A 26,139-nucleotide genomic window follows, 5' to 3' on the forward strand; every position below is an offset into this window, starting at 1 on the left:
CATAATTTAGGTTGAGATTATTTTGAAGCTAGAAAAAATTAATAATTACCGAAATACATATGGTGGACCTGGTACTGATGTTTTTTATGACAAGTTCAATCATTTAGTCTCATCTTTTCATCTGAATTATTGGCCCCTTTTTCAAATTATCAAGGGATGACATAAAATGCAGAGATGAATAAGCAAATGTCTAGATTCGAAAAAATTTATTAGCACAAAATTTCAAAACGAATAATTCCTGACAGAAATAAATTGCATTCTAAAGTTGTCGTGAGAAAACAGTTGAATGTTCTTATGGTTTATCAAGGAATGTTTTGTAATATTTGGCCAAAAATACAGTATTTACTATTACGTCTTATTATCTAACATCTTTTTTGTAATATAAATTATTCTAGAGTCGTATTTAAATGTACAATAAATCGACTATGACCAAAATAAAACAAATTAAAATACTTAGTGTTCAACTATATTATAAAAAGGCAATGATGTTACTTTGAGAGCAGTCTTAATAGTGGCACGAAGCATGGAATAATAAAAGAAATTAACTTTATAGACAAAAATATTCTTTTAAAAAAATTGAAAACGCATAAAATCATTCAATTCAATCTTATATTTACTTTATAATTCGAGAGATAAGCCAAATTAAACGAGTTAGAATTATAATATTTGTAGACTTATCAAGTCGTTGGTTTAAATTAAACGAACTTAAATTTTTAATAAAACTTGACTTTTTAAGTAAATGTGTTGAATCGAAAGTACTTGCGAGTAAAACTTGCCAAGTTTATACAAATCGTGCCTACTCTATTTTACAATCTTTATTATTAAACTAATAAAATTTGATTAAAATTTAATTTAAAAATTGTAAAAAATAATTTATATGTAAATTTTAAAGAACTTTGAGTCCTTTCGAGTATCAAGTTCAACAACTCTACAAGAATGATTTAGTTAAACGACTTCAAATTTATGTTATAGTTCGGTTCATATATAAACTTGAGCTCAGTTAAACGGGATCATGCCCTTATCGACTCGAATTATGTATATTGATCGTATAAATTAGTTGTTCTATGTACATATTTGAATCACATTTCATATCTGAAGCGTATACTTTGTATACTCTACCCCATTTATTACGAAAAGCTATACAGGGCCCTGGAAGAACTAAAATCCACTTCTTTGTAGAGTCCAATAGTCCATGCAACTTGTTTGGTAGAGTCTTTGGCTCCAGATAAAAAATTGAAACTCTTTTTGAGTCAAATTACGCTCTTTTTCATTTTTTTACACTTTTTTTATGTATTTTTCAATTATTTAAATTTCAAAATTTTTCAAAAATGATAAAAACTTTATAGTTTTTTAAATAACTACATCCACTGCTATTCTCCACTAGGATAATCTGGTAACTCTTTTTTGGAGTAACTAAGTAATTAGTATGCAAGCCGTTAGATTACATCTTATTGATCAGGTTGTACTACATTTAACATGTCATGTCCAATATTTTATCAAAATAACTGTCATTATTTGTGTTTTCTCTTTATCCAGACTCTTCTATTTTAAACGTGGTTTGTTCTGTTATATGAAATTTTGATATTCCTATTATCATGTGTTCAATATGTTTTTCTTATTCTTTATGTTTTGTAGGATACTTTTTATTAACCTTTTTAAATTATTAGTATTATATATCTACTCCTAAACTTTGATTTTTAAAATATGACCTTAACTTAGATTTTACAAAACTTATATTTACATATGTATGAAACATTTTTTTTATTATTGCAAATTTAAAAATTAAAACAATAAAAGGTAATCTTTTTAAATCTTTTCATTTTTATTAGTTTTATGTATTTCCACACTTATAATTTTTTTGTATTATGTAATAATTTTGTTATATATTTTTTTTCTTATTTTTAGTAATTTTTTATGTGTACATAAATTTTTTGGTACCCGTTTTTTTCTAGTTTCATTTTTTTCTTTTCATAACTTTTGTTTATTTTATTATTGTGTGCTCAATATTTCTTTTATGTTCTTAATCTCTTTTGTGTTCAATTTTAATTTTATAATTTAATTATTTTTTTTGTGTACTATACTTTTTTTTTAAGTTTTGTAAAATTGCATCTTCACACATTTCTTTGTGTTTTGTTGTGTTTTGTAACTATAATTTTTGTGTACTCTAATTTACTATTTTATTGTGTTTTTTAACTATAACTTTTGTGTATTGTAATTTTTGGATACGTTGTTTTATGTAATTTTTTTTCCAAAATTTTATTAGTGTTTTGTATTTCTTATTTTTTTACCTCAATATTTGTGTGTACCGTAATCTTTATTTCTTGCACTTATTTTTGCATCCTATAAATTTTTAGGACTATATATTTTAGTTACTTAGCAAAAAAAATCAAAAGTAAATAAAAAATATTACACAAAATTGTAAGACAAAAAAAATAGAGAACTACACCAAAAAAATTTGAAAACGCACAAATATGATAAAATAAGAGTACACAAAAATGTACAGAACACAAAAAATTAGAAAATACTAAATTAATACGGGATATTAATATATTATATTATACAAAATTTAAGAACTCAAAAATTTTATGGTACACTAAAATCTATAGAAGACAAAAAATATAGCGTAAGATAAAAAATATGAAACAGAACATATTAATAAAATAATGAATAAAAAAATTTACAGAACATTTGACAAAAAAAATTATAGAACACAAAAAAGGAGTACACACAAAAGCTAGGAATATAAAAAATGATAGTACAAAAAATAATAAAGAGGCTAGTGAAAAGAAATTATTAACTACAAAAAATGAAAAATTACTTTACACTTAAATAAAACTTCCTCATGGGTGTTTGGATATGTTGTTGTACATCACACCTACTTATCAAAATATTAGCAAATCTCACCCATCTATTAAAAACATACTAGAAACATCATCTACACGAGATAAATGAGTTACTTAATTACTCAAGTTTAGGATTACCCATAAAATTTGCCCCTATGTATATATATATTATAGTCTTATTGTTTTACTCATTTTTTTTAACTTTATTTTATTATTTTACCATTTTTCTTAAACTCCGTACTCAATCCAAATGTAAACATTTGGAAGGGACATGGGATTATTTGACTGGTATATATTGTGTTGCATGTGATGGAGGACGAGAATTGAAATAATAATAATTTATTAAGCAAGATTGACAATAAGAGAACAAGTGATTAATTATACAATTCTCAAACATAATTAATCACTTATATAAACTATAAAATCCTAGTATTAAATCTAATGAATCAATGCTCATAAATAATTAGGTTTTATTATAAATAAGCTACTTAACTAATATACCCCTAATCCCACATATAAAATATATAAATAACTACATCATTTATCTTTACACTAAATATATATAAATTAATTAATAATATATATATATTAATTATTTATTCTCATCATTATCCCCTTCCTAGGGAAAACTCAACCACGAGTTTTGTAAAATCAAGAATCACACAAGCAAGCGAAGATAATTTAGACATGTACTTCGGAATGACTAAGTCGATATATGCTTAATCTCAATAATATTATCAAATACTTTGTGATCCTCGACTATATGAAAGCAGTGATAGGGATAAATAAATTATGATAGTATAATTAAATACTGCAAGGTGTGGGCTGCCAGGCCCAATAAAAAGATATATGATACTCAGACCAGAAAGGTTAAGCCTGATGGACCAGAACAGGTCTGATGAAATAAAGAAGGCCCAAAAGCCCTGATTATTAATTAATTTCGTAATTAATTAATAAGGGAAAAATCAGCTATTGAGAAAGAGTCCCGATAAGGATATAAATCCTTATAGATTAGCCTCAAGGGGACCTAAAAGGATAAGGAATCAGTTTCCTACTATCTAGGACTCCAAAGTCCATTCTAATTATGAGACTTGTCCACCAAGTCTCCTATACCAAGTCCAATTCAAGGACTCCCAACATCTATATAAGGGGCCTCACCCCACAAATCAGAACTACGTTTTTTGGCTTGATTCTCTAATTCACAGAGATACGTAGGCATCTCGTAAAGGCAGAATTAAGCTACGAAACACGAGAGCAGCCATTAAAGGCCTTGAGCTCCCGAATCTTGGTAATAAATACAGCAAATAATAACCTTAGTTTATTATCCATAACATTTGGCGCCGTCTGTGGGAAAGCACAACAACAACCATGGCGAGAACACGGAGAACAAGTAGAGCTCTAGAGGAAGGAACACCATCAGAGACAACCCAGGTGATTTCGTCAACCGTGGAGGTTCCTCCCCATTCGACTTATGCATCTACTCAGGGGGAAGCCCAGATAGGGGCAACTCAACCTCAGCCACAAGGGACAACTCCCCCGACTATTCAAGGTACGAATCCTCAAGTTCAACAAGTACATATACCTGTGAATTCTCGACCCGTCGGGTATGAATATTCAACCGTTGTTACTACTAACCCCCCTTATGGGATGCCCCTTCACCCTGAGGTTGGAGGAAGCGGATATGTAAGTCATATGTCATAGCCTATTTGTATATTCGAGGATTCAACTCAACTCAAATAAGAATGTAATAAGTAAATAGTGGATCGACCGTCAGAGAGATCTCGCAAAGTAATATCTGTCAAAGGATTCAGAAACAAGGTTTATCTACAGACTTGAGGAGTTAATTCACTGGAAGAAGTTCAAGAAGTTGTTCATGCCTCAGTGATATAAATCAAGATCGTGGATTTAATCAAGTGACAGAGATCTCGTCAGAGTATCATTAATTACAAGGATTTAATCTGAAGAAAATCAAAGTGTCAAAGTCAAGACATGAAGAAACGTCACGGAAGTTAGTCACTCATGAACGAGACAGTACATCGAGTGTCAACATTGAAGTGGTGGAATTGATTCATAATTTTCAGTGATTTTCAGAAGATCTGCAGAAGGATGGGTGCTGTTGAAGACTAGAATTAATTCTCTATTAATTAATTAAGTCATCTAATTTAATTAAGAAAATAAATTATATCTGCGAAGAATAATTTATTTATTAATTGAATTAATTGATTAATTAATTCTGAATTAATTTTAGGAATTTTCAGGATTTAAATTGGATTAAAATCTGCATTAAATCAGCAAGACAATTGAAAATGAACTAGCATGACAATCAGGATTGTCATACCGATTGTCATGCTAGGCCATTTTCAATTGTCTCACCGAAAGTTACACTAGGAGAAGGATTGTCTTGCTAGTTCATTCTGATTGTCATGCTAGTTCATTCAGATTGTCTTGCTAGTTCAATCCATTGTCCTACCGAAAGTCTTGCCAGCTATAGGATTGTCATGCCAATTCAATTCTATTCGGTTGTTGATTAAAAAGAAGCAGAGAAGCAGCAACTCAATAATTCAACACACAGAAGTCAAGAACAAAGCAGAAAAGAAAAACAAGAAGAAATATTTCATCTTTTCATCTGCATACTTCAAGATTAAATTTCTAGATTGTAAAGTTAAATCCAATCCACTAGAAATCTTTATCTTGCTCTTGTGTAACAATCTAGCGGATTAAAATCCCTAGAACTTAATCTCAAATCGCGTTTAGCATTTGATTCTAATTATTGCAAAAATAGAAAAAGTTCATGTCGAATTTATTCTAAATTTGTGATAATTAATTTGAGATTAATACCTTGTAATCGATACAGTTGTTGTAACACCTTTCAAGTTTAATAATATTTTTATTTAACTTGAATTTTGTTTCACATTTTTTATTCCGCATTTATTCGATTATTTGGTAATGTTTGTATTCAACCCCCCCCCCTTCTACAAACACATTGGGACCTAACAATTGGTATCAGAGCCTTCTGATTAACGAACAAATCAAGATCCTAGACTTTTGTGATTTTTCAACTCCTTGAATTTTTATTTATTCAAAAAATTCATAATGACTTCACATAAAGTTGGAACCGTTAAAATTCCACAATTTGATAAAGAGAATTATATCATGTGGAAGAAGAAGATGCTATTATTTTTACAAGTTGCAAATCCCAAATATTCAAACTTGTTAAAGAAGGGTATAAAAACTCCGATGGTTATTGAACCGGAGGTAATAATAGATGGTGTGGTGACTACTGAAGCTAGAACCTATCCAAAAGAGCCTGAAGATTTTACTCCTGCTGAGAAGGAAGAAGCCTCCTTGGATGCCAGCCTTCAATTAATATTAATTGATTCCCTTGATCCCTTGATGAACAGACATGTGATGAACTGTAAAAATTCCAAACACATGTGGGAAACTATTGAGGTGATTAATGAAGGCACAAAGGAAGTTAGGGAGAACAAGTTGGAAATCCTAACCTCTGAATATGAACATTTCAAATCAAATCCAGGAGAAGGAATTACTGAAGTGTTTGAGAGGTACAATGCGTTGATCAACAACCTGAACATCAATGGAAAGTATTATTCAATCAGGGAGGTCAACAAAAAGTTCCTTTTAACACTGCCAGCTCATCTTGAACATAGAATCACTGCCATTAGAGAAGCTAGAGATCTGAGTGAGATTTCTTTGGACAGGCTCTATGGAGTGTTAAAAACCTATGAGTTGGAGCAGATTCAACAGAAGGAAGTCTACAGGAAGGATAGAATGGTCAGCACATCTACTGCACTTGTAGCTGAAGGTCAACAACAACAACAATCTCAACAGTTAGAAAGAATGGTACAGTTTTCCAAGGGTGAGGAAAATGAGTTAGTAGCAGAATATGATCCTCCTACTACAAATCAATCAAGTGATGATTTTTATTCCTTGGAAGAGCTGGAGCAATTGGAAGATGAATCAATGGCCCAAATTGTCAAGAGATTCTCCCATGTCAGATTCAGGAGGAATCCCAAGCTTAAGTACAAGTCCAACTACAACAAATTCCAGAAAGGTGGATCTTCATCCTCTAACACCAGCAGTGGTGGGTACAAAACAGGGATGGTTGATCAAAGCACCATTAGATGCTATAACTGCAATGAGTTGGGACACTTTGCCACAGAATGTAGGAAGCCAAAGCAAGTAAGAAAGAACTCTGAAAGGGCTTATCTGGCAAAGGGAAGAAGCTGGGATGATACTGACAGTGAAGATGAAGATGAAGGAAATCTTGCTCTTATGGCTATTGATGGAAAAGCTTCATCGTCAAGAATAGAGGTAAAACTTTCTGATGCTGAAATGGTTTATCATCTAAGAGGTAACTTAGATTGTGCACGTCGTGATAATGAACTGTTAAGTTTAAAGATCACAGACCTTGAGAAAGAGGTCAATGAATTAAGACTTGTGCATATTAATCAAGACAAATTAAAAGAACAGGTATCTTTTCTAGAGAATAGAGTTGACTGTTATAGAAAACTCGAAACTATTCTCAAAGACAAGATCACCGGTCTTGAGACTAAGGTTAGAGCCTACTTCAATTCTTGTTCGAAGGCTAAAGAGTTCTACAGTAAGCAAGCTGTTAATCAAACATCTGGAATAGGATATGATTACAATGCTGCTATTGGAGAATTAGGCATAAACTCCCCTCCTCATGTCTGTGCTAAAGGGAGGGAAGTACCACATGTGCTTAAGGGTGTTGATGAACCCCTCTATAAAGCATCAATTGCTGAACCATTTGATGCGACCTCTTCTGTTATTCAAGAAGAAATACGTGCTGAGGATCATGCTAATGAGAAGATTGTTTCCAAGTCAAGTGAGTCGAAAGTTCCAGTCAAAGTTGTGAAAGCAACTGAGACTAACTCAAACACACATGAGGTGGATAACAATAATGCCATGTCTACCATGCATAAATTGCCTGCTGTTAATCACTCTCATAAAGCATGTGGTGTTGCTAATTGTATGTCTTGTGCTTTTAATATGATGTATGCTTATTTTAATGGTAAGCATGTGTCTAATGATAAGACTACTCCTCGTCAGCATGTGAATAACAAGAAGCATGATAGGTCTAAGACTGCTAGTCCTTCTAAGGCTAGAAAGGAGACATTTGTGCCTAAGCTTAAACAGAAATTTGTTAAGGCTGTTTACAAGGTCAAATGTTCAGTCATTGAGAAAGTTGAGACAATTAAAATTAAAAATGTTGTTTTGCCTGACAAAGGACAGTTCTACAAGTATGCCGGGCCCAACCAAGTTTGGGTTCCGAAGAAGGTCTAATCCATTTGTAGTGCAGGGCATTAAACAGGTGTAACCGGTAGTGTGGATTCTTGACAGTGGATCATCAAGACATATGACCGGAGATAGAGCCCTGCTATCAAATGTGGATTGAGAAAGCTGGCCCCCTGGTTACCTTTGGAGATAACAGCAAAGGTTTATCTGAGGGATATGGCTGTTTGCAAGCTGGGAATGTTATCATTGTAATTTTGTATATTGTGCTAGGTTATTATCAGGAAGCAGTATCCAACATATAGCACCAGTGACGAGACTTGAGAATATTACGACATATCAGGCACCTGCTGCACATTACACTTGGAATTGTACTCTAGTAAGATGTGTACAAGTGTACTCCTGATTGGTGAGTTAAAAGAGGAAGTCAGTGCACCACAGTTCATGGACTTTGCAGCTGCAGATCTGTTGGACTATGCAATTTCTTCTTCACAATCTCACTTCAGGTTGGTATGAACTAGTATACTGCTCAAGCAATCGTCAAGGACATGGTATGGCACTCTAACTGCAGTTACAATTTTATATGAATAAGTAGAGTCGTCATATTTATAACTCTCTTATCACTAGGCACAATCATATTATTTTATATGTGCAGTGGTATATTGGTTATGCAACATAACAATTAGTATCTAAAGTACTTAACAAGTATCGGTCAATGATATCTTGTTAACATTATGTTGCAGATATTTGTAAGCTTTTGACATGAATGAGAATTACTTAGACTTTACCCTAAGTGATCAATGTTTTATCAAAAACTCATTCATATTGAAAAACAAAATCAAACTTCTTTCTATATTAGTGATTTCTTATGTCATGTAAAATCTTTTAAAATCACTATTGTAAATCATTTTCTCTCTATTACCATATATTCTGTGTTACAGGTTCAGTCTCCAATGACTTTCTTTCATTGACAGTCATGAGGTTGAAAACCCACAACGTCTATCCCAGACTGTAAAGACAAACACAAAAACAGAACCAACCAACACTCTCTTACCACTAAATGTAGTATGAATGAGCGTGAGGGAGATAGTGCCTAGTGCACCACATAAGGAAGGTTCTGTAGTCAACCCAGTAGCTCTGTCTCATACATAGATGAGTAGCATTTAAACCGAGACAACTGCTAGCCCCCATACATCTTCTCAAAAAGATGTAATGGCTGAAAAGGCACAAAAACAGTTACTAGATTCATTCTCTCAACAGGGTGCGTCTATTGAATTTTGTCTGTCGGCCAAGGCATCCGATGTAGTGTCACCACTTCAAATATAAACAATTCTTGATGCACAAGGAAAGTTTACACACACAAAGGATGAGTTGACGGAAACAAGAGTTTCAACCATTTTAAGGTCAGATTCGATTGTTCAAGGTTCGTTAGTGGACCAATTGCCTTTACAGGTGTTAGGAGAGGATACTGATCCAAAAGCCATATGTCAGTGGTCAGTGTCTACCTCCCCAGGCTTAAATCCCCTGGATGCATCTGCGGATAGTGGATCTGACATAGGCGCAGATCGACAACTTGTTGACAATGATTCAGATATTACCTGATGAGTCATAAGGAAATGTCTTCACAGACATTAGAAGGGAACTTTGATCTTTATGCTAAATTCGTTGGATCATTGTTTACCTTCCCAGAATTCAAATCTGGAACCCTAAAAGGGAAACTAGCAACTTGTAGATTATGACTCAGATTTATCTGACGAGTTTAACAAGGATGGGGATTTGTGAACTCCCATTGCACCACCTGTGACCTCCTTTAAGGATGGCTAAGGTGATTTTCCTTGCAGGTACAGCTGGATTATGGAGCTATGAGAGAAGAGTGATACACTTGTGAGAATGAGTGTAAACACGAGTGGAGAGAAGAGTGAAACTCATGTGAGGTACACTAAAACACAATCACACACTCACAGTGAGGAAGAAAGAGAAACTACTTGTTATTTCTTTTCCAACCAAGGAAAATATATGAGAACTTCTTCAGACGACGGCATACATTCCTTCTTTAAGGGGGAGATAAAAGCTTAAGAAATAGTTTGGAGGATTCCTCAACTAAGGGGGAGAAATAGCAGGGAGGAAGAAAAAGATCCTAAAAATGTACACTACACCACACCATTGTTGTTTCTAACTATGGATCCTATTGTACGGGAGAGGTGGTAAACACAAGGTGATTTCCTAGTAAGGGAAGAAGCAGTTAGGGGAGTACCATTGGTTTTTATCTGCGGATCCTATTGTACGGGAGAGGTGGTAAAACGAAGGTGATCTTCTTTAATCAGTTGATTCTCATAGGGGGAGAAGCAAGAGATATGGGCTTCTCAACAGGAAATGTGGTTGTACAAATGAAGATGGAACTACTTGAAGATATGTTCAGTCTAGAGGAACATCTACTTGGAATCTGGAAAATGTTAAATCTCATCCAGAACTTTTCTGCTATTTACTTTGCATGTATGTTTATATCTTTTTCTTATGTGTTAGTTGAGTTATCCTCTAGGTATTTGTGTGTTATTGTCTAACAAACAAATAGGGGGAGATTGTAAGTCATATGTCATAGCCTATTTGTATATTCGAGGATTCAACTCAACTCAAAGAAGAATGTAATAAGTAAATAGTGGATCGACCGTCAGAGAGATCTCGCAAAGTAAAATCTGTCAAAGGATTCAGAAACAAGGTTCATCTACAGACTTGAGGAGTTAATTCACTGGAAGAAGTTCAAGAAGTTGTTCATGCCTCAGTGATATAAATCAAGATCGTGGATTTAATCAAGTGACAGAGATCTCGTCAGAGTATCATTAATTACAAGGATTTAATCTGAAGAAAATCAAAGTGTCAAAGTCAAGACATGAAGAAACGTCACGGAAGTTAGTCACTCATGAACGAGACAGTACATCGAGTGTCAACATTGAAGTGGTGGAATTGATTCATAATTTTCAGTGATTTTCAGAAGATCTGCAGAAGGATGGGTGCTGTTGAAGACTAGAATTAATTCTCTATTAATTAATTAAGTCATCTAATTTAATTAAGAAAATAAATTATATCTGCGAAGAATAATTTATTTATTAATTGAATTAATTGATTAATTAATTCTGAATTAATTTTAGGAATTTTCAGGATTTAAATTGGATTAAAATCTGCATTAAATCAGCAAGACAATTGAAAATGAACTAGCATGACAATCAGGATTGTCATACCGATTGTCATGCTAGGCCATTTTCAATTGTCTCACCGAAAGTTACACTAGGAGAAGGATTGTCTTGCTAGTTCATTCTGATTGTCATGCTAGTTCATTCAGATTGTCTTGCTAGTTCAATCCATTGTCCTACCGAAAGTCTTGCCAGCTATAGGATTGTCATGCCAATTCAATTCTATTCGGTTGTTGATTAAAAAGAAGCAGAGAAGCAGCAACTCAATAATTCAACACACAGAAGTCAAGAACAAAGCAGAAAAGAAAAACAAGAAGAAATATTTCATCTTTTCATCTGCATACTTCAAGATTAAATTTCTAGATTGTAAAGTTAAATCCAATCCACTAGAAATCTTTATCTTGCTCTTGTGTAACAATCTAGCGGATTAAAATCCCTAGAACTTAATCTCAAATCGCGTTTAACATTTGATTCTAATTATTGCAAAAATAGAAAAAGTTCATGTCGAATTTATTCTAAATTTGTGATAATTAATTTGAGATTAATACCTTGTAATCGATACAGTTGTTGTAACACCTTTCAAGTTTAATAATATTTTTATTTAACTTGAATTTTGTTTCACATTTTTTATTCCGCATTTATTCGATTATTTGGTAATGTTTGTATTCAACCCCCCTTCTACAAACACATTGGGACCTAACAGGATATGCTAGGCGAAGCGAAGCACGAGGGCAGTCGCCCCCCTATATACGAGGTTTGGGTCCTATCCCTGAGGATCGGGAATTTTCTGGTCCTTACACTGAGAGAGATTCCGAATCTTCGGATGATGAAGTGGCCCCGAGAAGGAGGCGTCCTGGAAAAGAGCCAGTGGCCGTTGGAAGGCAACGCCCCCAAAGCACCCCAGGGGCGAATCCCCAAGAAGTGCAGGAAAGGATCAGGGCTCATGAGGCTGAAATCCAAAGGCTGAGGCGTGATTTGGAGGCTCACCAGGCCACTAGACCCTAGATACCTCCTAGGGGGAGAAATCCTCCTCCTGTCATAGACCTGGATGGTCCGGTAAGAAGAAGGGTTGCTGTCCCAAGAACTGATCCAAGCAATCTCCTTCCCCTTGGAGATCCTGATGATCCAACTCCACCCTTCACAGAAGAGATAATGAATGCCCATATCTCAAGGAAATTCAAGATGCCCACTATCAAAGCCTATGATGGCACGGGATACCCCGCTAATCATGTTAGGACATTCTCTAATGCACTGCTGCTGCAACCCGTGAATGATGCTATAAAGTGTCGGGTCTTCCCTCAAACCCTGTCGGGTATGGCTCAAAGATGGTACAGTCGCCTGCCCCCAAATTCTATTGGATCGTTCAGAGAATTAAGTCAGGCTTTTATTAAGCAATTCATCAGTGGAAGAGTCCATGAGAAAAGTTCAGCATCTCTTATGAGTCTTGTGCAGGGAGCTAAGGAATCCTTGAGAGATTACCTGAATCGTTTTACAAAGGAGGCTTTAAAAGTCCCAGACCTTGATGATAAGGTAGCCATGATAGCACTGTAACAAGGAACTAGGGATGAGTTTTTCAAGATGTCCTTGGCCAAACGTCCCCCTAAAAATATGTTGCAACTCCAAGAGAGGGCAGGGAAGTATATCAAGGTTGAAGAAAGCATGAGGAAGACCGTAGTAAGTAATGAGCCCACTGGAGGCAAGAAGCAAAAAACTGATCTGGAGTATATCGCTAAGGACAAATATCCTAGAACCGAACAAAACCCTGATTCAACCCCCAAGAAGGGAGGACCTGGGCAAAAGTTCACTGAATACGCTAAGCTGAGTGCTCCTAGAAGCCAGATTTTGATGGAGATTGAGAAAGATAGAGATATTCGCTGGCCTAAGCCCTTGAAGGCTGATCCCGCCAAGCTAGATAAGAGCAAGTATTGCAGGTTTCACAAGGATGTTGGCCATGACACCGATGAGTGTAGGCAATTGAAAGATGAAATTGAGTTTTTGATTCGAAAAGGAAGGTTGAACAAGTATACTGGAGATGGAGGGGACATAAACAATAATGGAAGGAAGAACTTTGAAGATCGTAGGAGGGACCAAGACGATCAGGGGCGGAATCCCCAACCTAGAGGGCCGGTTATAAATACAATTTTTGGAGGACCACGACGCCCTCGAGGACCTGTGATAAACACGGTCTTTGGAGGTCCAACTGCTGCTGGATTGTCCAAAAATTCCAGAAAGGCATACACCAGGGAGGTTATGCATATTTTTGGCGAAGCCCCGAAAAGGGCCAGGACAGAAGTAACATTGGCTTTTGATGATTCCGACCTAGAGGGTGTGAAGTTTCCCCATGACGACCCGCTCGTCATAACACCGATAATAGGAAATAGCCCGGTTAAGAGGGTCATTGTGGATAATGGTGCTTATGTGGATATCTTGCTCCACGACACCTTTCTAAGGATGGGGTATAACGACTCCCAATTGACACCAACCGACATGCCGATATATGGATTTGCTGGAGTAGAATGTCTTGTGGAAGGAATAATCAAATTACCGACCACCATAGGAACGGAACCAAGGCAAGCAACGCAGATGCTGGATTTCGTGGTGGTAAAGGCTAGTTCAACTTATAACGCTATCATGGGGAGAACAGGGATACATGCCTTCAAGGCAGTCCCCTCTTCCTACCATTCAGTCATGAAGTTTCCCACCCAAAACGGGATTAGAGAAGAGAGAGGAGATCAAAAAATGACTAGAAGCTGTTATGTGGCCTCTTTGAGGGCAGATGGAGTCGAGGGGCAGGTTCTTCCTATTGAAGATATGGATGTTCGAGAAAATGACGAGAATAGAGGAAGGCCAGCAAAAGAATTGGTTTTGGTTCCTTTAGACCCCGAGAATCCCGAAAGGATGACTTTCATTGGAGCCACATTGAAAGAGCCCCTTAGAGGGAAGTTGGTAAAATTTTTGCAAGAAAATAGTGATGTGTTTGCTTGGTCAGCAGCTGATATGCCAGGCATAGACTCGGGGCTGATTACTCATAAGTTGAACGTGGATCCAAGCCGGAAGACAGTGAAACAAAAGAAAAGAAATTTTGCCCCGGAAAGACAAGAGGCTATAAAACAGGAAGTAGAAAAGCTCTTAGAGGCTGGTTTCATTGAGGAGATTCAATTTCCGGAGTGGTTAGCCAACCCTGTAATGGTGAAGAAGGCTAATGGAAAGTGGAGGATGTGTATAGACTTCACTGATCTAAATGATGCATGCCCCAAAGACTGTTTTCCGCTGCCTAGAATTAATACTTTGATTGATGCCAGTGCTGGACATGAGATGCTGAGTTTCATGGATGGATTTAGCGGATACAATCAGATCAAAATGCATAAGGATGACATTCCAAAGGTATCATTTATCACTGACTTTGGTGTTTATTGTTATCTTGTTATGGCGTTTGGTCTCAAGAATGCAGGAGCCACCTATCAAAGGTTGGTGAATAAAATTTTTAAGGATCTTATTGGAAAGACTATGGAAGTCTATGTTGATGACATGCTAGTCAAGAGTCTAGTAAAGACTGATCATATAACCCATTTGAGGGAAGCTTTTGAGGTCCTAAGGTACCACAAGATGATGTTGAATCCTACAAAGTGTGCTTTCGGAGTAGGATCTGGAAAATTCTTGGGATTGATGGTCTCAAAGAGGGGAATTGAGGCTAACCCCGATAAAATAAAGGCAATCCTGGATATGGAACCACCAAAAACTGTCAAGGATGTTCAGAAGCTCACATGAAGGGTTGCGGCGCTAGGACGATTCATCTCCAAGTCAGGAGACAAGTGCTTGACATTCTTCAAATCACTAAAGAACATCAAAGACTTTGTATGGAGTGAGGAAAACCAGAAGGCATTTGAAGAATTAAAGAAGTATATGGCCCAAGCCCCGTTGTTGGCTAAGCCAGTTCTGAGTGAAGTTTTATTTTTGTACTTGGCTGTTTCAGAGAGCGCCTTGAGCGCGGTGTTGGTTAAGGAGGAATTGAAAGTCCAGAAACCCGTTTACTATGTCAGCAAAATTTTGCATGGTGCTGAGTTGAATTATTCAGCTATTGAGAAATTCGCTTTAGCCTTGGTAATGGCTTCGAGAAAACTGCGTCCTTATTTTCAGGCTCACCAGATTGAGGTGCTAACAAATCAGCCCCTGAGAAATATCATTCACAGTCCCAAGACAAGTGGGAGATTGATTAAGTGGGCAATAGAGCTGGGAGAGTTCGATCTCAAGTATAAGCCACGTACGGCAATAAAAGCCCAGGCACTAGCTGACTTCGTGGTGGAATGTACCATACCCAACCAAGAAGCCGGGGGGCCGGAAGATGCCGTACCTCAAGACAAGAAAGTCGATGATGGGGGCAAAGAGAAGGATGACAAAGAATATTGGGTTCTCTATTTTGATGGGGCATCAAAAACAAACTCCAGTGGAGCAGGATTGGTTTTGCAAAGCCCTGATGGGTTCTTAATTGAGTATGCTATGAAGCTAGACTTTCCAACCACAAACAATGAGGCAGAGTATGAAGCCCTGATAGCTGGCCTTGGTCTAGCTGGGACACTTAGAGTCAAAAACTTAAAGGTCCGTGGAGACTCGAAGCTGATCATATCCCAGGTAAAGGGAGAATTTGAGGCAAGGGATGATACGATGGCTAAGTATGTCCGCCTAGTAAGGGTTGTGATGACCCAATTTAATGAATGCCATGTTGAACACATTCCAAGGGAAGAAAATGTTAAGGCAGATGCGCTATCAAAGTTCGCTTCATCTGAGATTGAAGAAAGTTCAGGAAGTGTGTACTTCCGTGTTTTGAAGACACGAAACATAGATGTTAAGCTAGTGGCTCCCATAGGCTTGGGGACGTCATGGATTGATCCCATCAAGGCTCACATTCAGACCGGTTGGTTGCCAAGCGATGCAACTGAAGCACGGAAGTTAACTGTTCGGGCACTAAGGTACTCTTTGATAGATGGGATTCTTTACAAAAGATCTTTCGTGGTTCCCTACTTGAGGTATCTCAGGCCCGATGAGGCATGCTTGGCTCTTGAAGAAGTGCATGAAGGTATTTGTGGACAACACTTGGGGGGGGGCAGGGCCTTGACTCATAAGATAACTCGTTTAGGTTTTTATTGGCCAGAAATGATGGCTGATGCTAAAGAATAGGTGAAGAAATGTGACCGCTGTCAGAAGCATGCACCTGTTGTTAGACAACCCCCCGAGATGCTGACCTCTATCAACTCGCCCATTCCTTTTACTATGTGGGGAATGGATATTTTGGGGCCTTTTCCCATGGCCACAACACAAAGGAAATTTCTGATTGTAGCCATTGATTATTTCACCAAGTGGATTGAAGCCAAACCCTTGGCCAAGATCACAACTAAGCAGGTTGCACAATTCCTGTGGGAAAACATAATGTGCCGATATGGAATTCCCCGTATCCTCGTCACTGACAATGGAACACAATTCAACAATGAGGAATTCAAGAAGTATTGTGAAGAAAATGAAATTGAGTTACGATTCACCTCTGTGGCTCACCCGCAAGCCAATGGGCAAGTAGAGGTAGCAAATCGGATAATCCTGGATGGACTAAAGAAGAGGATCGAGAAGTCAAGAAATAATTGGGTGGATGAAATACTTCCAATATTATGGGCCTACAGGACTACCTGTAGAGTCACGACAGGAGCAACTCCCTTCATGTTGGCATATGGGGCAGAAGCAGTAGTTCCAGTAGAGATATCACATTCCTCTCCAAGGATTCAGGCTTTCGATGAGGAAGAAAATGAGGAAGGGCAGAGGTTAGCTCTGGATTTAATCGATGAAGTGCGAGATAAAGCACATGCAAAGATAGTAGAATATCAGAAAAAGGCTTCATTCTACTACAACCTAAGGGTTAAAGAGAGGTTTTTTAAACAAGGTGATCTAGTCTTGAGAAAAATAGAGGCTTCTGGTGTCGGACAGAAAGGAAAGCTTGCCCCGAATTGGGAAGGGTCGTACAGAGTGAAGAGCGTTCAGGGTAGAGGAACCTACAAGCTGGAAACTGTGGATGGTTTTGAAGTCCCGAGGACCTGGCACGCACAAAACTTGAAGGTTTACTACGTATAAGATAGGCAAAGTACGATTCTCACTTGTCATTGTGACAAGTAGGTTTAAAAGCACCTCGAAGCTTTGCTTGCGTAGAATTTTATATTCCAGTAGAATTTACATTGTCTAGTTATTGTTGATTAGGGTCGAACCCATGCTGTGTAAGATTTTGGAAAACCAGACTTCATATTAAAGAGTTTGAAATTATTTCAATCTAAGGATGTTTAAAGTTCAAATGCGTATTAAGATTGTAAAGTTAAAATAGAAAGAGGCAAGAAAAGCAACATATGAAATATAACCCCAGAGGGTAACAAGTTCTGATATGAATGAAGTTCAAAAAGAAGATATACAAAAAAAAACTTAGGCCTTGGAAGGCTGAGAGTCCTCGGAACCACTATCCGAAGTCTCCTCGGATGTCTCAGTCGTTCCTTCGGACGTCTCGGTCGTCCCCTCCGAAGTCCCTGTAGAGGTTCCCTCTGCGGGAGATGCTGGCTGTTGAGGCGCTGCTCTTAGAGGCTCTTCCACCCTGGCCTTCTTAGCGACAGGCTCAAGCTCCTCTTCGGAAGAATCTTCCTCCTCTCCATCCTTGATCATATCAGCAAGCTTCTCAGTAACACCTCCAAGCTCTGGAACTCGCACAGGGCAAGGAAAGGAGGACTGCTCGAGGACCTCTGGAAAATCATCCTGGATGGCCTCCACAGCAGCGTCCCAACCCTCTTTGTAGCTAACTGGGTGAAGAAGGGCATCATGCTCCACCATCAAGTCTTTGAATTCATGGGTGTCCATCCAGCCATCAAAATCTTTGTCCTTCTGCGCCTTCAGAATGACATTTTCTGCCCGGGCCGTTTCCAGGTCAGAAGTGGAAGAGGCCAGTTGAGCTTCAAGGACCTCTATTTTTTGGTTGGCCTCCTCCAATTTTTTGTTGGCATCTTCCAGGCCAACCTTCCAAGTCTTAGCTTGGTGAATTGCCCCTTGGAAATGGGCGTTAGCCTGCAAGAGAAACAGCAGAAATTTAGAAAAGAAACATGAAAAGGCAAGTATGAAGGGCATAGGTAAAGGACGTACCGTCGCCAGAGCTTGGGCTCCAAAAAGCTCATTCCCTCTAAGGACAAAGTCTTGATAGTCCACCGGAGAGATGGAATGCTTAGACCATTCCTTGGACAGCGCTGTGCTGCCCACGATTGAGTCCTTGCCCCGGATCCCCCAGGCAGGTTGAAAATAGGCCCCTGGCCTCTGCTTGGTGCGCAAAACTTGGCTGGGGCCTTCCTCGCTTGGTTCCATTGCCTGAAGGAAGAACTCAGGGAAGCGATCACCAAGTCGAGGGTCTTTAAAGACCTTCCCAGCCCTCTTCATCCTGGTTGTCTCCAGGTCCTTAGGCTTAGTAGCCTCCTCAATCTTCTCAGCCACTGCAACAAACGAAGTCAGTTGAAGATCAATGGAATAAAAAATGAAGGAAATAAAGGAGGTAAGAAAGGGAACTTACTTTTCTTATGAACGGGCGAGAGGCCGCGTTCTACCAGGACGGTCTCCCGGATAAGATCCCAAGAATGGGAAGTACCGTTGTCTTGTGTAAGGAGGTTGAAAGCTCTAGCCTCCTCCTCAGACAAAGTTATATCATTTGGGCTCCCGTCCACGGCCAGCCCAAAGGATGATCGAAACAGGGAGCCCCAATCTCCACCTTCCCAAACAATGAACAAGAAATCTTTCTTCCACCCCAAGTTGTTGTCAGGGATGGACTTCCCATTCACGATATGGGGGATAGTGGGGCGCTGATTTATAGAAACCCAACCTGGACTTTTGTCAGGGCTATTCTTGAACTGAAAAATCTTTCTGAAGACAGCAACAGATGTGGGGACATTGTGCTTGGCGCATTGCGACAGATAGCACAGAATCAACCTCCAAGAATTAGGGGGAAGTTGGCAAGGGCTGATGCCCACATCAGCCAGTAGCAAAGGAATGAATGGATGAACAGGGAGTCTGATACCTGCCCTTAGAGTATCCCTATAGACGCATAGCGCGTCCTTCTTCCACTGACAGGCCCTGTCGGCCGGACCTGCAAGAACCAGCCTAAAAGGTTCCTTGATTCTGAAGCAGCTGCTCAACTTTTCCAGCTCCTTGGGGTCTCGCAAGGCACTGATATGATCGTGCGCGTCCAGATGCGCATCAGTCGGGTACTCGTCCCCTCGAGTGTTTATCATATCGATTAAAGAAGTATACCTCGATCGGATAGGGAACTCGTTGGACTTTCTAGCCACGTTCATCTTGGCCAGGCGAGTCATTTTTTTGTCAGCCATCTAAAAAAAAAAAGAAAAAAAAGAAAGGGGCACGTAAACAGGCTATCTTAAAACGGCACACAATGGAAAAATAGATATGAAAAGCAAAGGGAGGAATTTTACCTGAAGAAGCACTCCTGAAAAAGGCTTTGAGCTCCGACTTGCTGTTATTGCTCTGAGAATCTTAGCAAGAGGAGAAAGAAGAAAACTTAGAAATGAGAAGGTGAGGAGTAGTAGCCTTTCCTCATTCCTTTATATAAGAGGAAAAGGAAGTTGAAGGGACGAAAGCCCATTAAGGACAAAGGCCCATAGGAAAAAGCCCAGAAAAAGGAATATTCCAAAATATTCCTAGGAATTCTAGAGCATTCTAAACAGGGTGTATTAAGCCCAGATCAATAAAAGAGGCCCAACAAGATTTGAAAAAGCCCTATAAAAGAGGCCCAATAAGATTTGAAAAAGCCCAAATAAAAAAGGCCCAGTAAGATTTGGAAAAGCCCAATAATAGAGGCTCAGTAAAATTTAATAAGGCCCAATAAAAAAAGCCAGGCCCAAATCCAATTAGGATTTGGAAAATACAATACCCTAAATTAAAGCTAAGTGGAAGACCAGAAACCAGGTCGAAATCCAGGTCGTGAATCCTGCCCGAAATCTTTCGAGCAGACACCCGAAAATAACGGGTAAAAAAGACCAGAATCCAGGTCGAATTCCAGGTCGTGAATCCTGCCCGAAATCTTTCGAGCAGACACCCGAAAATAGCTGGAATAACGGGACTGAATTGAGGTCGAAGCTTCGACCAGGAATGAGGTCGAATTAGCCAAGCATCTTTCAAGAATAAGGATTAAAAAGCCAGGTCGAAGTTCGACTAGGATCCTGGTCGAATTCTAGGTCGTGGATCCTAGTCGAAATCCTTCGACCAGGAAGCAAGAAAACCAGAGAATTTTCGAACAGGATTCAGGTCGAAATGCCGACTAGAATCCTAGTCGAAATCCTAGTCAATAATATCATGACAAGAAGCTGAAAAAAAAGTGGGGAAATTTTCGACCTAGATCCAGGTCGAAATTTCGACTAGGATCCTGGTCGAATTCCAGGTCCTAGATCCAGGTCGAAAGTTCGACTAGGATCCTGGTCGAATTCCAGGTCGTGGATCCTAGTCGAATTCCTTCGACCAGGATGGCAAGGCTGACCCCTATTTCGACTAGGATCCAGGTCGAAATTTCGACTAGGATCCTGGTCGAAAAAGGGTTGGAAATCTGAAAAATCCAAAAATTAGGGAAAAATCCCAGAAAATTAGGGAAAAATCCAGAAATTAAGGAAAAATCCCAGAAAATTAGGGAAAAATCCAGAAATTAAGGGAAAAATCCAGAAAATTATGGAAAAATCCCGGAAATTAGGGAAAAATCCCGAAAATAAGGGAAAATTCCTGGAAATTAAGATACTTCCTGAATAAAAGGAAAATTCATTGTAAATGTGTAGGTCGCTCCACACTTTACGCAAAAACGAAACCCTGTAAGGGAATAAACAGACTTAACTTCTGCGAAACCTAATCAATGTTTCCCAAAAGTTGGGGGGCAAATGATAGGGATAAATAAATTATGATAGTATAATTAAATACTGCAAGGTGTGGGCTGTTAGGCCCAATAAAAAGATATATGATACTCAGACCAGAAAGGTTAAGCCTGATGGACCAGATCAGGTCTGATAAAATAAAGAAGGCCCAAAAGCCCTGATTATTAATTAATTTCGTAATTAAATAATAAGGGAAAAATCAGCTATTGAGAAAGAGTCCCGATAAGGATATAAATCCTTATAGATTAGCCTCAAGGGGACCTAAAAGGATAAGGAATCAGTTTCCTACTATCTAGGACTCCAAAGTCCATTCTAATTATGAGACTTGTCCACCAAGTCTCCTATACCAAGTCCAATTCAAGGACTCCCAACATCTATATAAGGGGCCTCACCCCACAAATCAGAACTACGTTTTTTGGCTTGATTTTCTAATTCACAGAGATACGTAGGCATCTCGTAAAGGCAGAATTAAGCTACGAAACACGAGAGCAGCCATTAAAGGCCTTGAGCTCCCGAATCTTGGTAATAAATACAGCAAATAATAACCTTAGTTTTTTATCCACAACAAGCAGGTAGGCTGTGATTTGTTTCCTTCACTTGCCCCTCACCTGCAAGTGGCTGCAACATCTGTATGCTCAACTATTTTAACCTCAATAGGTTGTGGTGTGGGTTAATTGGCGGAACCTGTATGTTGGTTGATTGTATGGTGCATGGAAAGAATCCTGATCAAAAATTCAGACGGAGATGAAAGGTGACTTTAGAGATGAACAGTGAAATCGTGAACGATGAACAATAAAAATGGAACAGTTAATCGAATTCGGCTTTGATGCCAAATTGACGCTGGACAATAATTTAAATGAAATTAATGCAAAGAATATTCGAATTTCCAAAAATGATGAATATATTATTCTAAAGAAAAAATATAAACTAAGGTAAAGGTTTAATAAATCGTTGTTTTCTTCATTCTTGTCCTGCATCGGCATGTAATATATTTCACAAGTACCAAATATAACAAATTTCGATACACTAAAATACTCATTTTGCAAGGAAGTTAGCTATGAGTCTCTTACCGTTAATTCACAGGCATTCCTGTAATGCCTATAATTTTATTGACGTTCATTCAGATATGCAAATATCTACATTTCTTTTTTCTATGCCTAAAATCTCCATCACAATATTATTAGTTAACTACACCGGTCGGGTCACATATTCGTGAAATAATATTACATTTTACTAATAGAATTTTTGATATTAATAAACAGGATCTATTATTTTACATATTGTTAAATAATATTATTAGTTAATTATACGGGTCGGTCACGTATAGTAAAATAATACTAAATATTACCAGTAGGGTTTTTGATATTAATTAATATGATCTATAAAATAATCTATATTATGGTGCGGGTTAACAATCATTTACACTAAATTATCCTTGTAATTACTTTTTATTATTATTATAATATGGGGACTCAAATTCAAACTCTTGAATTCGGATTGTCACCAAATTCGAAATACTACGGTACTCATTTGGACCAGATTACGCCTGGCTTACAAGTAGAGGCACACTTTGGTTAACGTTTACAATAATTTTGATCAGAGTTCTCAAGTTGTCACAGTAGTAACTTTGGCGCACGTGCGAAGACGGGTACGTCACTTCCCACGCTAAAGCCATCTCGCACGCATTACCGCTATGTTTAGTCAACCTTTACCCACGGTAAAAAAGCAGAAAACTCCATTTCTACATATTTACATCATCACTAGTACTCCCATCCGCTCAAAAGCTGTAAAGAGGTCAAACATTTACATACTTAAAATTAATACAAAACTCCGTACTCGTATAGATTAAATACACCCAACCACCGTCTTTTTACACCATTATATCACCTCTATCTCTCTTCTCTCCCATTAACACACCACTCTCTCTCTCTCTCTCTCCAAAAGCTCTAAAACTCAAGCTTCTTTATTTCAGCTCCTTTCCTCCTCTTGTTCAAACTTTGAAATTTGACTTTGAAACTCTTACTTACTCCACCACTCTCTTGTTTCTTCAAATATTTCCGTATCCGATTCGATTCGTTGCCCGAAACTTTACAAATTTATATACACCGTTCGAGGTGTTGTAGTTAAACGAAATCAAAGCCGAACAAATTCATTGTATCCTCATTTTGTAAAATGTTAGACTATCGCCGTGAATATTCAGACGGCGAAGAAACATACTCGAACTCGACAAACAAAAACTCGACAAGCTCAATGAGCAGTACCGAAAGTTGCCCTAGTTTCAGCCGCTTATCATTCGACGCCCTCGAAAACGCAACGCTTACACACTCACCCGAAAACCTAACCCTAAAGCCACACCGCTCCTCCGACTCCTCAGTCCAAGCCATCCGCTCCGCCACTTTCCGGCGAAAAAACTCCGGCGGAGGCCTAGGTTTCCGTGACTTCAGCCTCATTCAACCCATCGGAAGCGGCGACATAGGCAAAGTATATTTATGTGGTCTTAGAAGTGATGAGAGCTGCTATTATGCAATGAAAGTAGTGAATAAAAATGTACTTGCCATGAAAAAGAAGCTACAACGTGCCGAAACGGAGAGGAAGATACTCAAAATGCTTGATCATCCTTTTTTACCAACACTTCATGCTGAGTTTGAGGCTTCGCATTTTTCTTGTGTTGTAATGGAGTATTGTCCTGGTGGTGACTTGCATTCTCTCCGCCATAAACACCCCAACCAGCGTTTTTCTCTAAATTCCGCTAGGTAACTTTTAAGTCCATGTTCATAACAATTGTTTTCACGCTTCTAGGTAGCAATATTTAATTCTTTTGCGACTCGTAAAATACACATTTTATATTTTAAAATGCCGGTTAATAATTATAATGATTTGAATGTGAGGATGGCGGTGATGAAACATTTGTTGTTTCGAAATGTAATTTTCAAATTGATGGATTCTAGGTGATATTGTTCCTTTGTTTCTCACCAAGGACCACAGATTGATATAATTACATCTGTTGTTTTTGTAGTATTCTCTTCTGTACTGTCAGTTTCTACTTTGTGTAAATATTCAGATCACTTTTAAATCTTTTCCCCCATTTTATTTGTTTTCAAAGAACATTTTTCAGTTCCGGTTTAGCCGCAAAATTTCTATAATTAGACTGGTGTTCAATAAATATTTGTGCTTTTAGTATTTCTTGTATACCCGCTCTTTTACCCCATCAGGCATTCTTTTTCTCCATTATTCCAGAAGAATACTAACGTATATTTTTCTGGCTTTCTTACAGCTTTCGAATTATTAATATTTAATTTATATGTTTGTACAGGTTTTATGCAGCTGAAGTATTGGTGGCATTGGAGTATTTACACATGTTAGGAATAATATACAGAGATTTAAAGCCTGAAAACGTATTAGTCAGATCAGACGGTCACATCATGCTCACTGATTTTGATCTTTCATTATGCTCTGATCCAATCGTGGCCGTTGAATCACCTGATATCTCTCCTGTGTCATCCTCACCGTCCGTTTCAAAGCGTTACAATTCGGCTCCAATGCCTTTCTCATGTTTCTCAACCCGGTTCTTCCGGTCCAGGAAAATCCAGTCAGAAAACCGGTTATTTATAGCTGAACCGGTTACGGCCAGGTCTTGTTCTTTTGTTGGGACCCATGAGTACGTGGCACCTGAGGTAGCATCAGGAGGGGGCCACGGAAATGCGGTGGACTGGTGGGCCCTAGGGATTTTTATCTACGAGATGATATATGGACGGACTCCGTTTGCCGGGGAGTCAAATGCAGCTACATTACGTGGTATAGTCAAGACACCGTTGACTTTTCCAACGGAGTTTGCGATGAGTGGGAGTGAAATGCACGCTAGGGATTTGATATCGGGTTTGTTGCATAAGGATCCAGCTAAACGAATTGGGTCGAAGCGTGGAGCGGGGGAGGTGAAGACTCACCCGTTTTTTAAAAATATGAATTTCGCATTGATCAGGACGGTGACGCCACCGGAGGTTCCGGGGCTGCGGAGACAAAATGGGACTGTTTATAAGGACATGAATGTGAGAAAAACGGCGCCAGTTGAGTTCTTTTGAGACAGGTGAGAAATGAGGAGATAGGGATTTTGTTAGAGAAGAATGGACTAATTTAGGAGGGCAACACATTTATTTATAATATTATAATGATGATGTATATAATTAATTATGATGCTATAATCTACATTTGTTACAAACTTACTTACTATTACTAGTTGAAGAAGTTGATAACAATCTCTATAATCGATGATGGTAAATGATGATAATATATGTGCATGCAGAAGTCTCCGAACGAGTTTGAGATCAAAATGTGAGTCAGTTGAGATGTGAGTATCCGAAAACAAGGGCGATTGTTAATAAGTTGATTATATATCATGCCGGGAACAATGAGTGTTTTTGGTATTGGTGGTGGAGTTGGTAAATTCTTTAATTATTAACTTGATGAGTTGCTCACTACTCAACAGTGGCAGAGTGATAAATTATAATCAAGCATGTAAGAAAGTTAATGACAACATATTAACCTTGTAGACTGCGCTGTAGAAGAGATGATGAATAATCTTCTCTTCACGGGTATGAGATTATCCTAAAGTAGTTCTTGTTATATAGAAACGTGTGCCAAAGTAGATCAACAATGGAATAAGGGGAATCGTCGGTACTCTAGAAGTGTGGCTGCAAAGTCAAAACTGGCTTAATTACCCACACAGGTTACCAGATTCCTCAACTTTTATCAAACTAATTCAACGGTCAAATTTTTATCATCATCGTATCCTACTCTTTGTCAACTTTTCGCACTAATCTAAGTGCTAATGTTCTTGGACTCAACATTAATATAAGCTACAAATTCATGTGTACGTCGGATATGTGATTGAATAGCTGATCCTGC

General features: G+C 38.1%; 1 protein-coding gene across 1 annotated transcript; it reads left to right on the forward strand.

The window, feature by feature from the left end:
- Positions 1-23,113: 23,113 nt before the first annotated feature.
- LOC141679003 (protein kinase PINOID-like) lies at positions 23,114-25,464 on the forward strand. Its single transcript, XM_074485477.1, has 2 exons — positions 23,114-23,990; positions 24,551-25,464. Exons 1-2 carry the CDS (start codon positions 23,410-23,412, stop codon positions 25,314-25,316), a joined length of 1,347 nt encoding a protein of 448 aa, XP_074341578.1. The 5' UTR covers positions 23,114-23,409; the 3' UTR covers positions 25,317-25,464.
- Positions 25,465-26,139: the final 675 nt, after the last annotated feature.

The sequence above is a fragment of the Apium graveolens genome, chromosome 8 (assembly GCF_009905375.1).
Source record: "Apium graveolens cultivar Ventura chromosome 8, ASM990537v1, whole genome shotgun sequence".
In the NCBI taxonomy this organism is placed as follows: Eukaryota; Viridiplantae; Streptophyta; class Magnoliopsida; order Apiales; family Apiaceae; genus Apium; species Apium graveolens.

Excerpts from the sequence above, each read along its gene's own strand:
- LOC141679003 (XM_074485477.1), top strand. The coding sequence starts at position 23,410 with ATGTTAGACTATCGCCGTGAATATTCAGACGGCGAAGAAACATACTCG. Across the intron at positions 23,991-24,550 it reads TTTTCTCTAAATTCCGCTAG|GTTTTATGCAGCTGAAGTAT; the intron begins GTAACTTTTAAG and ends ATGTTTGTACAG.